Consider the following 22,043-nt stretch of genomic DNA (forward strand, 5'->3'; position numbering starts at 1 on the left):
TGGAAGGTGTCCCTGCCCATGGCAGGGGGGCTTGGAACCAGGTGATCTTTAAGGTCCCTTCCAACCCAAACCATTCTGTGATTCTATGGTTTTATCTCCCCTGAAAGATAGGAGATGGTCTGCACAATACATGTACATCAAACAGCTGCCTCCAGAACTATGCACAGAAAACAGCTTTCACTCACAGAGCCCTTGCATCCATATCACTTCCACGCCTAATTTACCTCCTGGCTGGGATCTCTATTACTACCACGCTTGCCTCAACAAAAGTTTTCAGTCCAGCCTCTGACTAAAAGATACAGGTGATAAAAACTTTCCCTAGAATGAAGGAAAGTACTAGCTGTACATGCTATTAAGAGGAATGTCTGACTTCCAGGGCTGTATTAATCATCTCATGGGCAAGATATACAATTGCAGCCACAGAAAACCAACTCAGAACAACCAAGGACAACCGACTGGGTGAGGGATGACACATTCTGGCAGTGGAAAACTTGACATACAAAAGAAAGGGTGAGGGCTGGAAGAGAGCTGGTCTGCTTCATGAATAACAGCAACAAGAAGAACCCAAACACATAGCTAAATCCTTTGCTTACGTAAAAAAATATTTTCAAAGCAAAAGACCATTTTTGGGCTTTTTAAAACACTGAAGTTCTATACTGGGAGAAGGGAACAAGTCATACTTTGCGCTTTATTTTCCTAATTAAGCTGATATGCCTTACATGGAAGTGTGAAATGTAACAGACATTATTAAACTCTACTGGAAATGTAACCGGTTCATTTAATTGTTTCCATTCTATTCAGAGAAGATATTTTCTACTTTAAAAATTATTAGATCAGATAAAAAGCAATAAATAGAAAATCTGATTTTGTCAAACCTTGACCTTCTTTCCAATAAACATATGGTTTAGCCTGTCAGTTCATAGAGGCGAAGTACTTTTACAGAGCTGAAAACTCATGAATTCCCAGATGTGACAGTGTGATTTGTGATTTACTTGGCCTCAATCAGTCGGAAGCAAATCTAGTGCCTCATGCAGAGGCTGTCAAAAAGGTAACTCGGAGCTAGGAAAGGAGAATTACGTGGGGCTATTATGTCAAAGTGAGAAAATCTGACTGTGATGCTGTAAGAAGCAATGTCAGTTCGTTTGCAGAAGCCCAGCTCACCACTATTCACCATGTCTGTGCTACGCCTCAACAGAGCTGGATTTCACACAGGGGTGAACTTCTTAATTTACAAAAGACAGCTGCAGTCTTGTCAACATGTTTACTGATACAATGAGGCAAGCAGCATAAGATATCGCCATTAAAAAAGAGTATTAAATCATGCTTCTCTGTAGATTGGGTTGAGTGTGATAGCAGTAGGATTGCTAAGTACTGCCCTGCCGAAGAAAGGAGACTGTGTTTGCAAGAATTTACATTAATTTTCTTTAAAGAGAGTTAGAAAGACTGGGAAACATCCATCCCATGTAAATTCTGGAGAGGAAGCAGCCTGAGTATGCCTAGCATGAGTCACCAGAGGCCTCATTCTGCTACCAATCCATGTCAAGTGGATCCTCATACCACAGACAGGGATCATTCAAATGAAGAAACACATAGACAAAGCAGAACCCAAAGGAAGAAAAGTTTCAGCACTGACCTCACTAGGGATAGGTGAGGTCCAAAATAAAACGGAATGTTTGTCCGAAAAACAATATACCAGTTTTAAAACAGCTGGTGTGTGCAATTACATTGGGCATCAGTATTCTTCCTTCTTTTCCAAAATGCTTTTAAGTATATACGCCAGTCCGCTTAACATTTCTCCTCTGGCACGAAGATGTTAGCTTCTACCTCCGATCAACCCATCACAGCAATCCTCATCACCCAGTTCTTCGATTCTCAAAGGACTTTGAGATTTCTCGTCCTTGGCCCTTGGCAGTTGTGAGCTACTTCATTATCCTCCTAAAAGCCCACGTAAGATCAACAGAATTGCAGCAAACTTAGAGCTGCTGGTGTGCTAAGCCTAACAGCTGTTTGACTGACTTCTATATTTTTTTGAATGTTTCCCTGTAGTCCTCTAACAGTCTGTATGTTGTCTCTCATTTTGTGTTGAGACAAATATTCTCTGAGCCATGGGACATTCTTGTGGTCTGCACTTGTACAGGGTTAGCAAGCCAGCCTGGGATTTCCAGGGAAGCGCTGAATACACAGGCTGTTCACAGCACGGAGGGTAAGTGACGACTGCCCACGGCACTTGGGACCATTCACGTACACTCTGAGCTGACCGAGCACATCAGTAGCAAGTTCAACAGCAGCTTTTGGAAGGTATCAGACTTGCGTACGTGTTACACAGCTTAATGAAGTCAATGGACATGTGGACTTCTAGATGTTTGGAGCCCACGACAACAGCCTGGTGCCACTGGTAGACACTGCGAAGGCCATGGCCAGCAAAATCCCTCGCAGAGTCTTTACATCAGACAAACACCTGGATCCTCAAAAAAACATCCCGCCACTCAAATCTAGGGACAATTTTTATCCTGGTCATGGCAGGACTCTGAGCTCAGCAGTTTGTCTACATTATCTGTAAAGCTCTTGCGAGCTGTCAAGATTCTTGCCTGTGGTGGGAGGGTGTACTAGTAAACAGCTAAGCTGATTCACCAAGAGTCTTAACAGCTGCCAAGTTAAAATATAAGTTACATAGGCTGCTAAGAGAAATAAGGAACGGATTTCACAAATAGTCATGGAGGAGGGATGGGGTCAATCCAGTCCTTTAGCTCCCGGCAGGAGTCGGAAAGCCTCCCAGCAGCTTTCCGAGCCTTGTGCTCAGTCCTGTTGCTCCTGCTGCTATTGAAGAGGCCAAGGCAGGAAAGAAGTTGTGGGGCAGCAACAGCGACTGGCCAGGTCCCCTCTCCTCTGCTGCAGCTCTGCTGGGCATCAGTTCAACTGCTTGCATTACAAATAAAATGACAAAATCATTACATTGCCAAATAAAAGGGACAGAGTGCAATAGTTGATTGTTAGTATTTTTCTGTTATGGAGCTATGGCTTCAGCTTCTGCAGTACACATTAATCAAACTATGTCTTTTCACAGAATTTACTGTGACAATCCATAGGCCCTGGGGATAATACCTAACTGTCTGCTGGCATCATCTCTAGCCAGTGATTAAAGGGAATGGAAAGGTAGAACAAAATGTCTCTAACGAGGATAAGGAACAGTAAAATACTTCACTTCCTGGAAGGTAAGTCCTGCAGTGTCTTCTCACCCTGTTCTCCCACTGGAGTCAATGTGAACCTTGTATGAGTCAGGACTGCTGCAGATGCCTCCCTCCAAAATGTTTTATTTGCCAAAACAGATCAAAGGCAAAACATACTATATCATCAGGAAATAAAAATAATCTTGGGGAGTGGGATTAATCTTACCAAACTTACTACCTTAAAAGCGAGAGGTTGTCTAGCTACGCTTGGCTCAGTCACCGCAGAAAGAGAGGTGATTCATCTCACCCTAAGACACGTATCTAAAAGACAGCAGATGACTTACTGTCTGGGAGAGCCTATTTCTCTCCACTGACTATTCAGTGACTATACACAGATAGGTATTTCTCCTTATAGAAGCTGCCTTGGTCCAACCCATCCTAAATTAGCTTTTTCTATTTTTGAATAGAAGGACAGATTCCAGTAGACCCTCTGCTATAGGGAGCCAAAAGAAAGAGTATGAAATCTGTTGAAGTGTATCTGTCTCTCCATTTTCTAACCCAGTTCTGCAAGTCATCAACTAAGATTTCTGACACTGAGTGCTCTGTTCAGTGGTTTAACTGGAAGATATATAACCGTTCACAGGCATTACCCTGTGTGCAGCTACTAACCACAGAGACAGAATTATGTGACCTTTGAAAGCCACTTATGTTTTGCAAGTTACTTAATTCTGCTATATTCTTCATTTGAAAACACTAGTTACTTATTTGAGAAATACTGAAATGCAAATTTATGATTTTTCACTGTCATTACTTTTTCTAAAAGCAGGTAATTTGTAGTATGGGGGGGGGAGGAAGGAGACATTTAATTTTAAAGCTTTGCAGAGGAAACAGTAATCGGACTCTTAATTTTTACAAACACGTTAACACCTCACATTCTGCACAGATGCTACAAATTTGCACACAGAATATTGTTACTAAGCAACCCAAACAGCCAGAACAAAAAACCCTCCAAAACCACAAAAGTAATTTAAAGACATACCTCACCCTTTGACTGACATAGCCTGTTCCATTCAGCTGGAGAGCTGGCAGATGGCATGCTGAGATCACTATTTCTCTTTCTTTTCAGTAAACGCGGTGTAAGTATTACAAATTTACAACATGAGATTGTAGGCCCACTCAGTGGGTCCGATTCTGCTGGCTCGAAACAGGGCTTTGCCACTGATTTCAGCAAAACAAGAAACTGTACCACAACTGTGCAACACAGATCCATAATAAAGTACAACATTTTATATTATCTACCCTCTAAGTTCAGCCTTCGATAATCCCAGTTTTCCTTGGACAAAAATAACCCCAAACAATAAAAAAAACCCCACCTTTACTGAGCTAGAAATTCATTTAAATTCGTTTACCTCACTCAAAACTATTTATTTCCAACTCTGCATGAGTGGTAGTCACAGTTTTGGTTTGTTACTTAGACTGTGGCATTTTACATTGACCTTGTCAGAACATTAAATACAATGTTGGTGTAAAACTCTTGGGATGCACTGAAGTCTCAAAATTCCCAGTTCTGTGTAGCAAGTGTATGATGGAAAACATGACCATATTTAAATATGTTATATGCCATGTTATGCATTCTAATCTTATTGCCCTGAAACCAGTGTAAGATTTACTAACAATTTCAGCGGAATTAGGCACTGTTGGAAGAATGCAGAAGTGTTGTTACTCCTCAAAAGATTTACAGTGTGATATCTTAAGTCATTTTATGGGAAAATATGACTCAAAAGCACAAATCTGCTGCTCTCAGCTGAGAAATACAGAGTACAGATTTTCCAGAACCATCAGTATCGCTGTGTTCCAAATTCTGCTGGAAGTCTGGGGGAACATCTATCAGAACGCTACTGCAACTTTCAAGACTATAAATGCAGAGAAGTGATCCCACTTGTCTTCCACAGGAAGGACAAAACTACGCAATTTTTATTACTGATATCCAACAGCTTGCTTCCTGACTGTAGATCACTATCCTGGTGTGACTAGCTATGAAATAATCAGGTATTTTTCTAAGAAGTGATTGTATTCCTGGTAAAGCAACATCTTCTGCCCTTATTTATGCAGATCATCTCATTGATTTCAAAGCCCCTGCAGCATTTACAGGATTATACACAGGATTTCACCCACACCTTGTACCACATGCTAAAATCCATTTGATTGTCCCAAGGAATTAATGAAGCCATTATTATTTTTCACAGTAGCTCCCTCCACGCTCTGAGTTTTAGCAACCTAGAAGTTCTATAAAATAACATTTATACCTAAATAGGTCAAAGCTCTTTGTAGGACTGTGGCTCAAATCAAAAGCTTGAAGAAGTTTATTGGAAAAGCTCTGATTCTTGCATCAAACCATTAATTTTAATTGTAACATTGAGCGATAGGAAAGGACAAATAATGAATTTATTAAGCAGGTATATTTAGTATGTCTAGAAGTACTAAACTTTTGTTCTAACTAATAATTTATTCAACTAACAGTGAAACATGACATTCATTTTAATAAATTTCAAGATAGCAACCTGGCATTATTATTGGGCTTTCAGGACAGGATTCAATTCTACATTAAGATGCTTACATTTAGGCATCACTGGTGCACCCGGTATCTAAGTATCACTGTAATCACTGGAGATCTAGGGGTCAATTTGGCTTCCTAAATGTAGGCGCCTAGTGCCAGTGCCCTCTGGTATTCTGCTTGGTCTTCAGCTGCTACTGCAGCAGTGCAAATCTCCCACAAGTCTTTTATCACAACTGCCATTCCTTTGGAGAGGTCTCAGCCTTGAACAACTCCAACAGTCCTGAGTCAAGCCCCTGTTGAACACAATTAAAGCTCCCTGGAGAGCAATTCAGCTTATTTCAAATGCTCTAGGGCTCAGTTCAGTTGCCTAAAAATCAATGTATGGTGCAATTTTAGATACCATAAATTATTATGCCTGGCCTCCAACTGCTTCTTCTGATGGGCACATATCTCACATAGGGCCTAGACCCTCTTCCAGGCTCATGAGGGTGACTACTAACTCTAGGCACCTCAAACGGCTTTAAACACATACAGTTAGGGAAGCAAACTGTTCTCTGGGCTCCAGTGACTGAATTCAGTTTAAATAGGAGCTGAAATACCTCAGATGCCTATAAACCACATACATTTATTTATCTGTATTTTAATCCCCCACACAGTGAAAGATCCCCATCAAGATAAAAAGATGCCAAATAACAATATGCAGGAAGTTATCTTAATTCTACAACACAGATTAGTATCTTTATTAAATAGCTATTTCACAGCTGACAAATGGAAACCCAATACCCACTTTGATTTGCTTGTTCGCAAATGCCGTGCTCAACAAAATGTATTAATACGCAGACCAACAAAAATCAGTTTATTTATTGAACTGGATGAGATACCTAACCTACAGGGATTTGAATAGTCACATGAAAAGTCTTTCCATGTAGGTTAATATATCCAAACTCTTAGAAGCAGTAGGTCACCTGGGAGCAGACTGGCTATGTATGAGCCCAATGGCTTGGCCATACTCATTCTGACCTGGTTTGGGCAGTTCAACACAACACACCCAAATTATAAAGGTTAAAGACCAGTGATGTGTTCACTTACTTTGTCTGAAGATGTTTATGGGAAGGCAACATCATCAGGGAAAGTGTGACCACATGCAAATCTGTGCCAACGTGCAAAAACTTGCTCTATGTAACAGCCCAAGCAGTCAAATACCCTTTTCCTAAAAGTCTGAAAAAATATCAGACGTACTTTCCATATGCAACTAATGCACTTTCAAATTGGACTTGTTCAAACCAACCCACTGATAACCTGATGTGAGAATTTATAAGAGGATGCATCTTACTCTCTTTATAAGGTGGCATAAGCTATCTTATGTGTTTCCTTCCGTAAGCTGTGCTGCCCGAAAGCATCACTGTCGGTGGGATTCTCCCTTCAACTCTAAGAGCAGAGAAGTGACCTAGCAGCTAGGAAATTACAGGCTTGAGCTCTGGTCAGTATTTAATAATCTAGCAGCATCTTAACTATCTCTACTCATATGTCTTTATTGGCTGTCAAGGGTGAGTGACAACAGATTATAAGTCATGCCTGGTTAATGCTCAAAGTGCCTGCTCTTTTACTCCAAAGCTCTTCCTCAATTGCTCTGTTTTTGCAGCTTATTGGTAGGAAGGAATGAACTTGACTATCTCCAGTTTGGAAAAAAAAAATAAATCTACATTACTATTAAAGGTCATGAGCTAGAACAAGAGACATATACATTGTCCTCTTACTCCAGGGAATATTACTGCAACTAAGAGTAGTTCAGCATGCGCTTAGGAGATTTGACAGAAAGGCATCTCCTCTGCAAGGACAACAACCTCAAACCTTATTAGAGCTATTTTTCCCCTCCTGTAAAACCAAATGTCTTTTTAGTGTATGTAGTTCAACTTAACTTTATAAATTAATATGAGCTGAATGACCAGTGTTGTATATCAGTCTGAAGCAATCCTTAAACAAGTTCCAATTATATACATAAAATACTAATGAAGTGCAATTCCCTCTGGGATGCAAGGCCACATTCAGATTGACAACTGCTACATTAAACACTGCCAAAAATGAACACAGAGCAAATTTTAACCAAGGACAAAGGGACATACGACTGCTGTAATGAAAAAAAGAAAAAAAAAAAAAAAAAGCCATAGGAGCTTTAGCAGTGTATTTCCATCTAGACTTAAGATCAGCCTCTCTGTCTGCAAAGTCAATTTATGCCCATAGAATTCCTGCCAGCATTTTTCCAGCAACACTGTAAGCTGAGTGCACAACTGCATAGCTCACACTCCATTTGATTTACATTCAGTTTAATAAACAGAGGGAATCAACACATGCAAGTTGCATGTGTTGATGAACCTGCAAAATAAGGACAATTACCTCTACATTTATAAAGCAGGCAGGAATTCGGCTTTACATGGTCACCCAGGACACCTCCAGATGTCAAAATGTTCCAGTCATGGAGGGGTCTAGTCTGTAGCACTGGAATCACACAGTTTGGTCTTGGGTAAATCATACAACTGTTACAGTTTAGCTTCCTTTTTCAAAGGATCCAAAATAATAATACATATTTACCTAATTTCAAGGATATTGTGAGAATTAATTAATGCTAGTGTGCCTTGCAAACATACAAAACACTGTATGGAGCAACCAATTTAACAAGATTTGCACAATGAAGATTCGCAATAACCTTGCTGAATTTAGAACATCATTTCACATAACAGGTTTTTTCGAAATGTGATGCCTATATCAAGCTGGAAATTGTTATTCTTTCAGCTGAAGCATATTTTTTATAAGGTCTAATCATCTACCAGAAACTCCCACAACGTCTTCTCACACACATCATGCTTAAACTGCTAGGAAACACACTGAGGACAGCACATAACCCATGAAGTGGAATATTGAGAGGGAAAGTCAATTATTTCATTGAATGAAGTTGATAATACTCAGATACTACAATATTTTCTGTATTTACTTTGCTTGCTTCTTTGGGTTTTCCTGTATTTACTTTGCTCCCCATTTGATTAGTAAAAACCCAAATATTTTGTGAAGAAGTATTAGATAATTAGAGAACCCTTCTAACCAGTTAAGTAGTCATTTAAACAGAATATTTTACTTAATTATAATTAATTAGTAGAAACACAGTCCTTAAAGCATACCTACATATCAGTGAAAGGAAATGATCTTACCCTTTCACTTACTCAGCAACTCTTCTGAAATCATATCATGAATCATCTCCTATTCTTATGTCCACATCACCAGATCTAGCATGTGACCTTTTTCTTTCAGCTCACTGATAACAGGGAGTCTTATAACTGCAAAATGAGGTCCACAAGGCATGAATCTGTAGGAGCAGAGGTGTCTCCGCAGAGTTGTGGAGTGCCCTTGAATCCCACAGCTCGCATTGGGGGAGGTCAGCAGATCTTTGCAGACGTGGTTTCTCCACTCAAAATACCATCGTATTTTCTTTTTGCAATTTTTTTTTTCCTCATTTCAGCCTAACCCCTGGTACTCAGCTAGGATTTTTAGTTTCCTTTAAAAAGTGTTGCTGAGCCTCATGTAAATTATCAAGGAACACACACTAGTCCGTAGATTGTACTGCAACTGTGCATACAGGGCAAGGGAGGAAAGTATCTTTGCCTTCAGCCTTGCTGGGCAAGACTGCTAAGTCAGAACAGGTTATCACGAGAGACTGGCTGAAAGAATATTTTCGGTCAACACTGCCTTGTCTCCCTGCAGGAGGGCTGCTGCTACATTCCCTACTCGACTCTTCCATTAAACCGCAGAAGTTTGACATATTTTCTGTGCTGTTCCCCTCCCTCACTCAACTTGGGAAAACAGGTAAACAACTGCACTCAAAAGTGACTACAACCAGAGGAACAGCCTCGCGTCCTGTCCCTTCCCACTACACACGTTTGCTGGTCATCTCTTTTCTGTGGAGTCCCTGAAGCAGAACATTCCTTTTCATCCCTCTGCCCAAGTACTTATCACCACCTCCTCCCTCAGCATTGCTCGTGTAAAAGGCTGCTCCCAAGCCTCCTGCCGAAAACTTCAGCTATGCCCGTGACTCTGTCACTGCTCTCTTTCCCCGTGATCCCCATCAAAACAAGCATCTGCAGGGCACTACCTCCCGCCTTCTCACATCTCCGCAAAAGCGCTGCCACATCACGCGTACTCTGAAACGGCAGCAGTACCCCTTATTTATTTCAGGGTCGACAGCTGTCTCCTTAGATTATAAAATCCTTTTGGACTTAATTCAGCCTCTCAATGACCTAGATCTGTTTTCTGACCTCCCGTGCCATTCCACACACTCTCGTGGAGTGTGAGAGACAGTTAGTCTCAAGACTTTGTTACCTTCTTTACTTCCTCTTCTCTGAAATAGCTCCACGTCTGGGATTCTCCTTCTGAGGTCAAATCGCAGCTGAGTGGTTTTGTTTTAACCTTCTCTCTTCATTCCTTTTCTCTTCTCTGTTTATCATCCTTGAGATTTATGAAAAGTTCCCTGAAAAACATTCTGTAAAGAAGCTTCGATTACAAACGCTATACATATAAAATATCTTTTAATTTCTTTTTATTACTATTTGGGGGGAAAAAAAATGACCCACATATAGTTTGCTTATTTCTAATGTGAAATAACTTCAACAACTTCAACTTTATTCACCATGGAGTAATATTTTAACCACACTACCAAACCCAGCAGTATTTAGCAAACACACAGCAGTAATGAACATAAAGAACGCCATAGCAGCGGTTTGGTATACATGTGATGAGACAGTTGACTCAGAAGCCTGGAGCAGTAGCTCTCTGAAAAATCACGCGTGTCAGCATTTCTTGTACTAAACTGTACTCTCTTTTGCATTTGAAAAAAAAAATAAGCTATTGTCATGAAATTTATTATATCCTTTTGGCAGAATATTATCCTCAAGACACCAATGAGCTCTAAGCCTTATAAGGAAAAATGCTATAAACCTTAAACTAACAAGCTAACGGTAGAGCTTTGTCTGTCAAATGATTTCTATGCACTGTCACCCGACAGCAATGTGAAAACAGCTTGTTGCCTCTCGGCTTTCTGCAATTCACCGTGCAGCCACTGCCGTGCTACATTCCCTCTACCATCCCATTCTGAAACAATAAGTCAGTGCAGAGCGAAAGGTGTCAAGAAGTTTCCTCCTCCTGCAACATACTGCAGTGAAGCACTGCAGCGCTTTGCCAGGAGGATCACGGTGATTTGCTTCACAGTACAGCGAGGCAACACGAACGGTTTGAATAATCTCCAGGTAATCTGCACTAAAACCGTTTTACTGCAGTGTACTGCGGTATTAGGAAAGATTTCAGTATTGCACCACGTGATGCAACACAGCCTTGTAGCACTTGCCAGTTCCTGGGCAGTGAAGGAGAGCTTTGAACCACAGGCTGCAACGGAGCAACTTTCCGTTCTACAAAGTAATACGACAGACTAGCTTGTCTCACTATATTGTCGTATAGGAAATGATATAAAATTCCCAGAATGAAATATTATAGACTTAAAAGCCAACATTTATTTTTCTTCCTTTACTTAGCATCTGCGCCCCCCCCCCCCCCCCGTATGGGGACACTCTTTCAGTGAAAAGATTTCCCTGACGTTTAGGGTACAGCAAAGTGCCACAATGTTATTCTCCCAGTCATAAACGAGGTCTAGTATTCTAGAGATCATTTTTCCTGTTCTCAGTTAAGCTACCACTGATATGTTTCCCTCTCTGTCCTTCTGGCTTGTAGCTTAATTTAAATTTGCTCATATGCTTTTCTATACACTTTTATGGCAGCCATATAAAGCAGTAACATTCCAATGTTATTCCAAGGTGTACACAGAGATTTTAATTATTTCTATAAAGTTTCGGAAATATTCCTCTCATTTACATGCTCACATCAAAGATACACGAAAAGAGTACGAATTTCGCCTCGAACCAGCCTAACTTCCTCCCCAGTAACCCAGGCAAATACAACACTGCGAAACAGCACCTGGCTGTGTCTTCAGCACGTGATTTTCTGCTTTGAGGAGTACGAGTGACTTTAAGAGCTGCGTCTTCAAAGACCCCCGGAACAGCCTTGGCAAGCCCGGAGCATCGCCCAAGCAGCAGCTGCAGCGGCGGCAGCAGCAGCGGCAGGGCCGCGCCCCCGCCCCCGGCCCGCACACGCCGCGCTCTGCGCGCGAGGCCCGGGGCGCGGCTCCGGCCAGGGGGCGCAGGGCGGGCCGAGGCGATGCCGCTCGCCGCCGCGGGTCCCCCCGCAGGAGGGCACGGAGGCGATGCTGCCCCTCGCCCGCCAACTTCGCTGCCGCTTTCGGGTCGGAAACGCCGCGGGGAGGGCGCGGACCCGCACGGCCTCTCCCGCCGGCCGCGAGCCGGGCGAAAGCCGGTGCTGCGCCGCGCCGCGGCCGCTGCCCGGCCTCTCCCGCAGCCAGCGGCCGCCTAAACCCCGGGTCAGCACGGCACGGGGACCCCAACCACCTTGTCAGGACCTGCCTGCCCTCAGCACTTCCCCGTCCCTTCTCCCTGCGGCTGCTTCGCACGAAACCGGCTGCGATCAGTGCCCCGCGTCCAGCGCCCGCCTGCCCGGGAAGCCGCCACAGATCCCCTTCTCCCGCCAACGCGCACAGACCAGCACGGCTGCCTCCCGCCCCGCCGGTACCTCGCAGCAGCCATTTTCCGCCTCCCTCTGCAGCAGCTCCGCCGCGTGATGTCACCGGCCGCCCCGGCCAAGTCCCCGCGGCGGCGGGCTGCGCCGTCCTCCTTCCTCCCTCCCGGCGGCACCCTCCTCTTCCTCCTCCACCTCCTTCTCCTCCTCCTCCCCTCCCCACCGCCCCGCCCCGCCCCGCCGTGCCGTGCCCGCACCGGCTGCCATGAAGCGCCCCGCCCCGCCGGTGCCCGCGGGCGCTGAGCCCGCCGCACCGCGCCCCCCACTCCGGGCTGCCGCGCGGGCGCGAAAGGGGAAGCCCCGCCGCGGCGGCTGCTGAGTCACGGCCTGAATTTCGTCCCGCTCCTCCTCCTCCTCCTCCTTCTTCTCCGCCTCCGCCTCCTCCTCCTCCCTCTCCCTCCCTCCCCCTCCCCCGCGCCGCCGCCTCCCGCCCGGCTGCCGGCTCCAGCAGCGCGGTGCCGGCGGCGATGCCCGCCCCGCTGCCGGGGGGAGAGGCTGCCCGGCGCTGCCCGGCCCCCCGCCGCTCGCCGCAGACCCGCGCACGCACAGGGGCAGCCGGGCGCTTGAGCCATGATTGCCGCGGCTTTCCTGGTCCTGCTGAGACCCTACAGCATCCAGTGCGCCCTCTTCTTGCTCCTGCTGCTGCTGGGGACCATCGCGACGATTTTATTCTTCTGCTGCTGGCATCGCAGGCTCCAGAAAGGGAGGCATCCCATCAAATCCGTCTTTTCGGGTCGCTCAAGGAGCCGAGGTAAGAGATGCCGCTCGTCCCCGAGGGCGGAGGGGGGTTGCCCCCGGCCCATCCCGCCGTTTCTGCCGGCGGAGGGCCGCTCTGCCTCAGTTTAGTCGGGCAAAGGCTTTAAGGAAAATTCAAGCCGAGCCCAGGACTGCGGCAGCCTTGTCTCCACCCATCCCTGAGCGAAACCTCGGCCCGCGGGAGGGAAGTGAGGGACTGGGACCCCCCCGCCCTCCCCGTTCTCTCAAGTACAGCAGAACTTTATGCTCAACTTCTTCCCGATGAATTAAATATAAATGCCGGCCGGAGCTGCCGGCTGCACCGGGAGAGCCAGACCCGTCCAGGAATATGCGCCAAAGGGCGAGCAATTAGATAAAACCGTTAGCCGGGGCGGAATCTGAGGTGGAGCTGGTGGAGCCTCTGTGTCTTTCTGCTTCCCTTCCAGATGCTGTTATGAGAACTCATCACTTTCGCTCTGAGGTAATTTATTTAGCACGCAATTTCAAGGTCAGAAGTTGTTCTCTTTACCTGAGTACCTATTGTTGTGGTCTTTTGTTAATGAAATCACGTAGCAAACTTTTCATTTTGCATGAAAGACATCGTGTTCTCTTTCATGTCTTGTTTTTTTTTTCCACACAAAACGTGAGCTCTTCAGTCGTGTTACCCTAGCCGGCCTGCTGATTTGTGTAATTTCCAAAGCAATTGGCTACTTCAAGAAAAGCTGTGTTTACTGTACGTGCCAAACCTCCCTCTGTCCAAAAAGCAAGCCCAAGCCCAGCTATTGACCGCACTGTAAATATGTGCAGAGCTGGTAGGTTTTACGACTGCAGAGCTTCCGCTCACTTGCTTTGCCGCCAGCCCTCACCTGCGCCTTGCTCCTTGTCAGGGAACTTGCCTGCTTGGCTTGGACGCTGCCGTGGGAGATCCCAGAGGGATCCAGACTGCTTGGCAGGCGCCTCGTTTCAGGGGAATCAGAACTCTTACATGCCAGTGCTAAAAGTATAACACAAAACCCAGTCGCTTCATAGGGATTCTGAACGAGGAGCATAATTGCTGGGAGAATATGGAAAATAATATTTGTTTTAGTGTCATCTACTTTGTTTCCATGCTGCTCCGTAGAGCTCCTGTCTAGCTATTCCTCTTGCCTGGTTTCCTGCTATTGACTTAAGGCATGTCTTCATGCCATTGCCTGTTATTCTGGAAGGCTTGAGAGGGAGTTTTGCACTAAAATGAGCTTTTGTTTTAAATTATTTGCATTTTTACTTACCCAGCTGTGGGTGAGAAAATTACTCAATTATGAGTAATGTTTTCAAAAGTGTGCATGGGATACATTTTTGCAACGTGGTTCGTATTGGCAATTAAACTCCTAACTATTTTGAAATTTGTACACACACTATCACAAAAAGAAGATGACATAAGGAGTGTCCTGTCTTTAAACCATGAAAAGTCTGGTTTTGTTGTTGACTGAACAGTGCTGCAGTGAAGCGAAGAAATGTACGTGTCCCTCTGGAATTCAAAGGATCTTTTAACGATTTAGTTTCTCCCTTTAGTTTCCATGTAAAACCTCTCACTCTTCAGCCTAGATAGAGGTGAAGTTTAGTGTGTTACGCCCTTTTGAAATATGTGTTGTCCTGTATGGCAACACTTAAAAGGGTAGTTTGTGAAGTAACTCATTTATTTTTATTACTTCAGCATCTGGTTATTTGCATATCACCCAGTTAGAAGCAGACAAATTTAAAATATTTCCTGGAAGTTTCCATTTACTGAAATGGGCTAGAATAAACCAGTAAGAGCTGTTACATTCTTTCATAATTTTCTACATTTTGTTTAGACAGAGTAACACCACAGTTAATGGTCTAAACTGCCCTTTTAAGTAAGTGGTGGAGCTGTTTTCTCCTTCATTATCTGCTGATAGACTTTCGATTCTTAAGAGAAAATGATGACTCATTTGACATCATTAAATTTTCATTTTCCTTTTTTTCCCAAGTAAAACTTATTTTAATGAATCTCATTTAATTTATTAATAACAAAATATAGCATACCCCCTTGAAAATATTGGCAGCATTATCTGAAACAGAATTCGACACTTTCATTTGGTATCAGCACGAAACATTATGCACTTCCAACTCCAATAAGACATTGATAAAAGCAGAACATGACACTTGAAATTATGGGCTTCGCATAATCTCCCCCTCCCCAAATGAACATAACATCTCAATTCCAAGTTTTATAGCACACAGTCCATCTGCTAGCTTCCACTATGCTTAGCTGTTTGTCAGGTGCAGTTATAAATGGTGTTTCTTAATGATAATAAAAGATAATGAAAAATAGGTTGGTAGTAAATAGCAGTGGGCTGGCGTTCATCTCCCGAGAGCTGGGTTCAAATCTGCCTTACATCACACGTGAGCGTGCAGGTGGTCTAGTGGCAGTGCACGGAGAATTATAATTGCCCTATCTACAGAACGGTTGGCAATTCCTGCATGATTGGCTGCCTGCCAGGAAAGCCTTATATTTGGAAAAATAGATGTGTAGCAAATTTATGTTGAGGTTCTTTGCCAGAGCCACAGCTCTCATGATGCGTTGCTACATTGTCTTTGTCTATATACAGTGACAACTATTTAATCCCTTTCCTTTAGTACTGAACCCCACGTTAAAAAATAAGACACCATATTATGGGAGGGTAAATACTAAATTTGAAAATGTATTTATATTTATGATCCTTATCAGCTCTCCTGTTCTGAATTATATGCTGCTGGTGAACTGAATCCACAAATAGTCCATTTTTGTGGGTCTTGATTTTAATGTCTCTGCAAAACATGCCTCATTATTATACAGCAAAAGTCTATGCAGCTATTACTTATTATTGCATGAACTTAAACACTTGACCCCCTGCCTCAAAAGGAGGTAAATTTGCATGAATCATTATGAATATAAAGTAGGTTAAAGTCTGTCTTTGTTAGAGGTGCTTCACAACAGAAAAATTAACCAGCAAGACGATGTGAGTTTCCTGAGATAATACACCTCGCCACTAACATTTATTTACTACCACCTGAAGTTTGTCAGGGCTATTTTTTATATATATTTTTTTACTCCAGTCCTATAAATTCATTATGTCTATAACTGCTCTTAAGATTCCTCCATCCCCCAGGTACTATAGATACTCCATGAAGTCACACAGGAATCACACCCAGAATAGTTAATGTTTCTAATCTGAGGAGACCTAGATATGCCATGGCTGTGAAAAGAAAACAAGTAAATTTCCAACAGAAATATTCATTGCTTACATGACAAATCAGACTTTGATGTAGCTATTTGCACTAGTCTCTCCTTTCTTTATTTTGAGAATCAGTTGTAGAATGAAATGTCTGTGCTCAACCAAAACCACACCGAAATAACAATGTACCTCAGTGAGAGTGTTACCAAAATAGGGGCTATGATCCATTGTTGGTTTTATTATTATTATCATTATTATTCCTTGTATATTCAAGTATGTGAATGTTATCAGTGATTCACTGACTTCATTCTTCTCATGCTCTCTGTAAAAGTTTGGTTTTTCATGAAGTATAGGAAGTTTCTCTCAGTACTTTGGGGGCTTGGGCTTTGACACATTTCAAAGTTTAGCATCTTGCACTTCACAAAGAGGTTTGAATGTCTTCTGTATTTTACTATTTAAAGGAATTGCTTAACGTGTTGGTGTTGCCACTTTTTGCAATTTAAATTTCTTTCTGAATTAGTTTTCCTTATTGTCAAAGCCTCTGGAGTCACGGGATTATGTGAGATTTTTACCTTTCAACTCAAAAGGAAGTAAGCTTCTAGCCCTTAGGCTGGAAGGAATTAATCCAAATGGTATAATTATAAAAATCTTTTGATTTGGGGTAACAACTGTTGAAAAGGAAGGTTCTCATTCAGGATCTTTAAATGGTTGGTTTTCATGAGATTGTGAAGGGATAATTGTGCTAATTGCTAAACCAGTAGTTGATGGTTTTCATATTATTGGGGAAAAAAAAAAACCACCAGATTTATAAATATTTGCCTGAAATTTTCTCTGAGCTTTACAGTTTTCCTTTATCTTACCTTTTAACTAAGAAATACTATGATCTCAGGAACTGAAGGTATCTGTGTCAGTGGGTAGTCACAAGCAATATGGTACCTTTTTGTATTTATTTAATTTCGACTCATATATTTTGGGTAAGTTTCCTGTGAATGCTCCCACTGAGACCTACAGGCACAAACCTACTAGGAAGCAAATCCACAGAAGTTTTATAGTCCACTGTAAATTCCGACTTCACATAACCCAGGTGCATGTCTGGTGGGACCAGACACACCAGTAAGGCGAACAGGAGTTGACACTTTATGAAAAGACTCTCTGGGAGGGCTGGCAGCATGTATTAACAACAGCTGTAGCAAAGGAATAACATTTGGTAGTTTGAGTTTTGCAGACCCCACATTTTCTTCTCAGTATACTGAACTGTCACTACAAGGTTATATATATTCAGTCTATTGTTGTGACAAGACTGGCAGTGAAATAGGTCAGCCAGGACTGATGACAATTTTTAAGAGCAAATGAATTCGCTAAATCATCCATTACGGTACAACGGATGTGAAACTGTAGTACAACAATCTCCTGTAAATGTATATATTCACTTTGCCAACAATTGATGCCCAGACAAAGTGTTCATAAATTTATCCCTAAGCACACCTTTGCCATACTCGTCCCCCTTCTGAGGCTGACTGTGAGACAGTTGCCCAAAAATACAGTTCTAGATATCTTGCAAAACAATAATGAATAGTCTTTGAAGAGTTGCACCACAATTCATCCTGAGCATTGCAGTTATTTAAAAACTGCTCCAGATACGTACAGCTCCAGTGAAAAGAGAAATCAGCAGACCCTCCGAGCTGAATTTGAGTCTTCTGTTTGATTGGAGAAGTGCATTCAAGGAGCAACAGAAATGTACAGGACTAGCCAGAAAAACACATTCATTCACCTATTGAAAGGATGTCTCTTTGTCTTTGTGGAGCTGAATCAGCCTGAAAGTATTTTACCTTTGTGTTTGACGTGCTTTCCCCCCAGGACGTTGAAACTGTTTTTCCATTAACTGTCTAAGAGTTAAGGAACAGGTTCAAGGAAAAATAAATCAGAGACAAAAATAAATTGTTTTCTTAGATGTATGAAGGCACTTATAAACAGGAATGAATGGAGAGCTATAAATACAGGTTACACTGTAGAAGGCCAAATCCTTCTATCCATTTTTCATAACATGCCAAATAATGTGGCCCAGACAGAGTATGTCACACCGAGCTCTTACATGGCAATCTAGGTACCACTAAGATTCTGCTTACTGTACATCGTCTGTCCATCACCGTCGGTCAGCTTTATTCACTGCAGTGCTGCCTTTAGATAGCCTAGCAAGCATCACTCTGTGCTGAGAAACAGTCTGTTTGGCAAATGTATCACAAAATACATGGCAATTCCCCAGCTGCTGCAGCAAGACCACTTGGGTTCCTAAGCTAACTCTGGAGGAGTTCACTCAGGTACCTTTTCTCTGTACTACAGTGTAGTGTAGAAAGGCCGGGTATATTTCTATAGCCACCTGGTTGCCTGCATCCCTATTCTGGCTTCTGACAGTTTGCAGAGCATTTAAATGCTGAGGGCATCTCCTCTTAGCTCCATCAATCACCTGATAAAGTACTGGCATTGTGTCATGGTCCACATCAGTGCTAAGGCAAGGTCTCGATACACTGCATTGGGACCTGCATTATAAATTAACACATCCTCGCATTCTGTAACAGGATAGGGCCAACCACTGCATAAAGATCTGGCACATAATAAAAGTTCTTCTTGCTATTTACTTTCCCATTAATACAGTTATGTCAACAACCTCCTGGCTATCATGTAAGTATGTACATATTCAGGCTTTTCAGTATTGACTGTTATATGTAAGTATGTACATATTCAGGCTTTCCAGTATCGACTGTTATCTCTGGATATGTGTGTTTCAGGTGAGGTTGCAGCTCCAGTTGTGCTGTATGCCAGTTACAGTGCACATTCCTGGTGCACACAACCAGCTGCTTGCAAGCAAGCAGAGCCCTGGTCTCAAGGGGCTCCAGGTGGAGCACGGCTTGTAGCTGTCCGCCTGTTAGCAGCCACACTGTCACATGTACGGAATGGGAACTTCTAGCTACCGGTTTTCGGCCAAAATTAATCTCAGATAGAAGCTGAGAATTAAAGTAGCTGAGGTTGTACTTGTGGTGAGCATGTGTTACCACATTTTCTGTAGAAACTGTTTGTATACAGACAGAAAGGATTGTGCAGGGGGCCATGTATCACATACGGCTCAGGAAGGCTTAACCATCGACACTGATTTCTCAGTCACTGTGGTTTGATTATTACGGTGACAGATCAGCTTTTGGATGCCCCTTCAGAAACAGGTCAGCACTTTAGGCTGAGGGTATCAAATGAAAGAAAGCACCACATGAACAGGGCGGTACGACCCTCGGGACTGTTTCTGCTCCTGGGCTGTTACATGTGTTTTCCTAGGGCATGGAAAAGTCACTCATGCTCTGTTCCACTCCCCGGCTTTAAGGAGAGGCACCTTTGATGTGTTGTGGAAGAACCACGCAGAGCACGGGGTGAACTCACCTTGCTGTTTTCATGCAGGATCCGATTCAGCTGAGCTGGGCTTGTTGGGCCTGGCCGTGCCAAACGTGAGCGGGTACCATCCAGAGCCGCAGCCCCTCAGCCTGCCCACTGTGCTCTGTGGCCTGGAGGGGTCTCTGGCTCTGCAGAGGGTGCACTTGGGCCCCTCCAGCTCCCCTGGGGAAGGACTCAGCACTGTGTGGCAGAGATGCCTGAGCAGGTTGTCAGGCCCACAGCTGATACGGCTGATCTTGACCTGATGCTGGCAAAGCTGGCTTGTTTTTGAGCTGATCCCTTGTGCTCCTAGTTCATCTGTGAGCCTGGGTACCTGTTATCTGGGTACTTCTGCCATCCAAAGTGCCTGAGCCCCTGCTGTGCTCCCTTGTGCCCTACTGCCTTGCATCAAGGAGAGTCAGTGGTTTGCTGTTCCTGACTCATCAGCAGGAATGAAACATGAGTTACGGCTGAAGTGTGAAAACACCACATCAGCTATAGAAACTAACTGCAGTTGACATTTGCGCAAAGACACATTTCTTGCAAGTTGTGCCAGTGTCCTTATCACCCCTGTCCACTCAGCTGCTTAAATACAGCACTCGGCTTCAGGATGGCAGGGTAAATAGTAGAGCAGACCAGAAGCGAAACACCGTTCTTACAAGACTTAATTTTCGATTATCTAAATTGATAGCACTAACTATACTGAAATACATAATCATGTCAGACCGAGGTATTATATTTATCCTCCTCCTTTGTTCTAGAGCGAACAAAATGATACAACTAGGTCGAGGCATCATTCTCTTCTGATCTGCTGCCGCTACCTTCCTGCGCGTAAAGTGCAGCCGGAGTCGGAAAGTGACTTTGCAAAAACAGCATCCTCTTATACAGCACGATAAGCTTACTGTAGGCATTTACAGTTTATAGTCTGTATGGCTACTCAGATGACCTAGTCTATGTGTCTGCTTCAAGGATGACCTGAACGGTTCTTCAACCCTCAATGAATGTATTGACTAGATTTTTCATTGGCTATAGACTAGTTGCTCCTGAAGCAGAGACCTGTTCACACATATTGTTGGTATCTGAATCTACATTATCTTAATAGATGTCCGAATCCCACCCTAGGTATCTTTTTATTTTATTTTTTTTTAGATATATGCCTGTTAAGTGTCTCATCAGTCAAGTATCTATTTTATGCTTGACAAAGTACAGGCTTCACATGCTGCGGTGGCATAAATTCTTTTACCAGTTTATGCTTCAAACAAGCACACTGGACAGAGAGAAATTTCTTTATACTAGGTGTTGGGCAGGTGGTTTAGCCATGGTTTAGCAATCTGTGTGTTATTTCTTATTCTCCTTCTTACTGTATTTTTAATATTTAAAGTTAAGTCCTTATGGCAGATTCTTGATGTATACCACACACTGCCCAAGCTGAGGAGAAGAGATGAGATAGCAAACGGAGGAAGCAGGGGTGGAAGACGGACATGCACAGGGAATGTGCTAGTATATTCTAAATTAAACTTTCTCTTGCAGACCACTGATCAAGCAGTACTCCAATTTATTTTTGTTCTTAAATAATTGTTCCATTCCTACTGTAGGCTTGCAGTGCCCTGAGGTAACAGGGAAGGAACTGGGACAAGCCATCGCAAAGGCAAGGCGGTCGTGGAGGGCTGCAAGCCTTCTTGTCAGAGAATGATAGGACTGCTTGGAAAACAGGCCAGCTTCTGTGGTTTATAGATCTAGACAGGAAAGAGTATTTAAAGGCTATCTTGAGGCATGACTGGGCACGCTATTTGGCTATTTGCTTACACATCATCAGATTTCCCTAGTGTTACAGCTTACCTGCTCTGACAGGAGTCCTAACCTTACAATATGAAAAACCAAACACATTGTGTCAAACAGCAGTGTAATGCAGCATGGGTTACTGAAAGCTGTATTCTAAATTCACATCTAAAGCCTAGGTTCACACAAGGGCTCGTATGTATATACTTAGGGGCCTGCTTAGGGACTGCAAAGCAGGTTATTGATACTGTATTTCATGAACTCGGTTGGAAAAGTAATCTTGTTCGTGTTATGTAAAAGACAATTGCTTTTAATCCCTTTGAACGTGTGGACTTATCTTGGAATATGACACATGCCAAATCACAGTATTCAATATCTGAGAAATGGTTTGAGTACTGCTTAGAGTTTAGGTTTTAGAAGATAAGAATAATATCTCCTAAAATAAACATAAGGCATGCAAAGAAGCATCAGTGAAAGCTTGTTAAT

The 22,043-nt window shown here is 43.2% G+C and overlaps 1 protein-coding gene across 3 annotated transcripts in view; it reads left to right on the forward strand.

The window, feature by feature from the left end:
* The first annotated feature begins 12,981 nt into the window (after window positions 1–12,981).
* The window catches only part of DST (dystonin), a 313,666-nt gene continuing 304,604 nt past the window's right edge, over window positions 12,982–22,043 (forward strand). For 2 of the 3 annotated variants that reach the window (XM_086461505.1, XM_086461508.1), the window contains exons 1-2: window positions 12,982–13,162; window positions 13,593–13,654. In XM_086461505.1, coding sequence (XP_086317631.1) covers window positions 12,982–13,162; window positions 13,593–13,654 — 243 coding nt within the window. The remainder of the gene's footprint in view (window positions 13,163–13,592; window positions 13,655–22,043) is intronic. The other variant, XM_086461507.1, reaches the window with a different exon arrangement.

Source organism: Leptosomus discolor, chromosome 2 (assembly GCF_034619465.1).
Source record: "Leptosomus discolor isolate bLepDis1 chromosome 2, bLepDis1.hap2, whole genome shotgun sequence".
Classification (NCBI taxonomy): domain Eukaryota; kingdom Metazoa; phylum Chordata; class Aves; order Leptosomiformes; family Leptosomidae; genus Leptosomus; species Leptosomus discolor.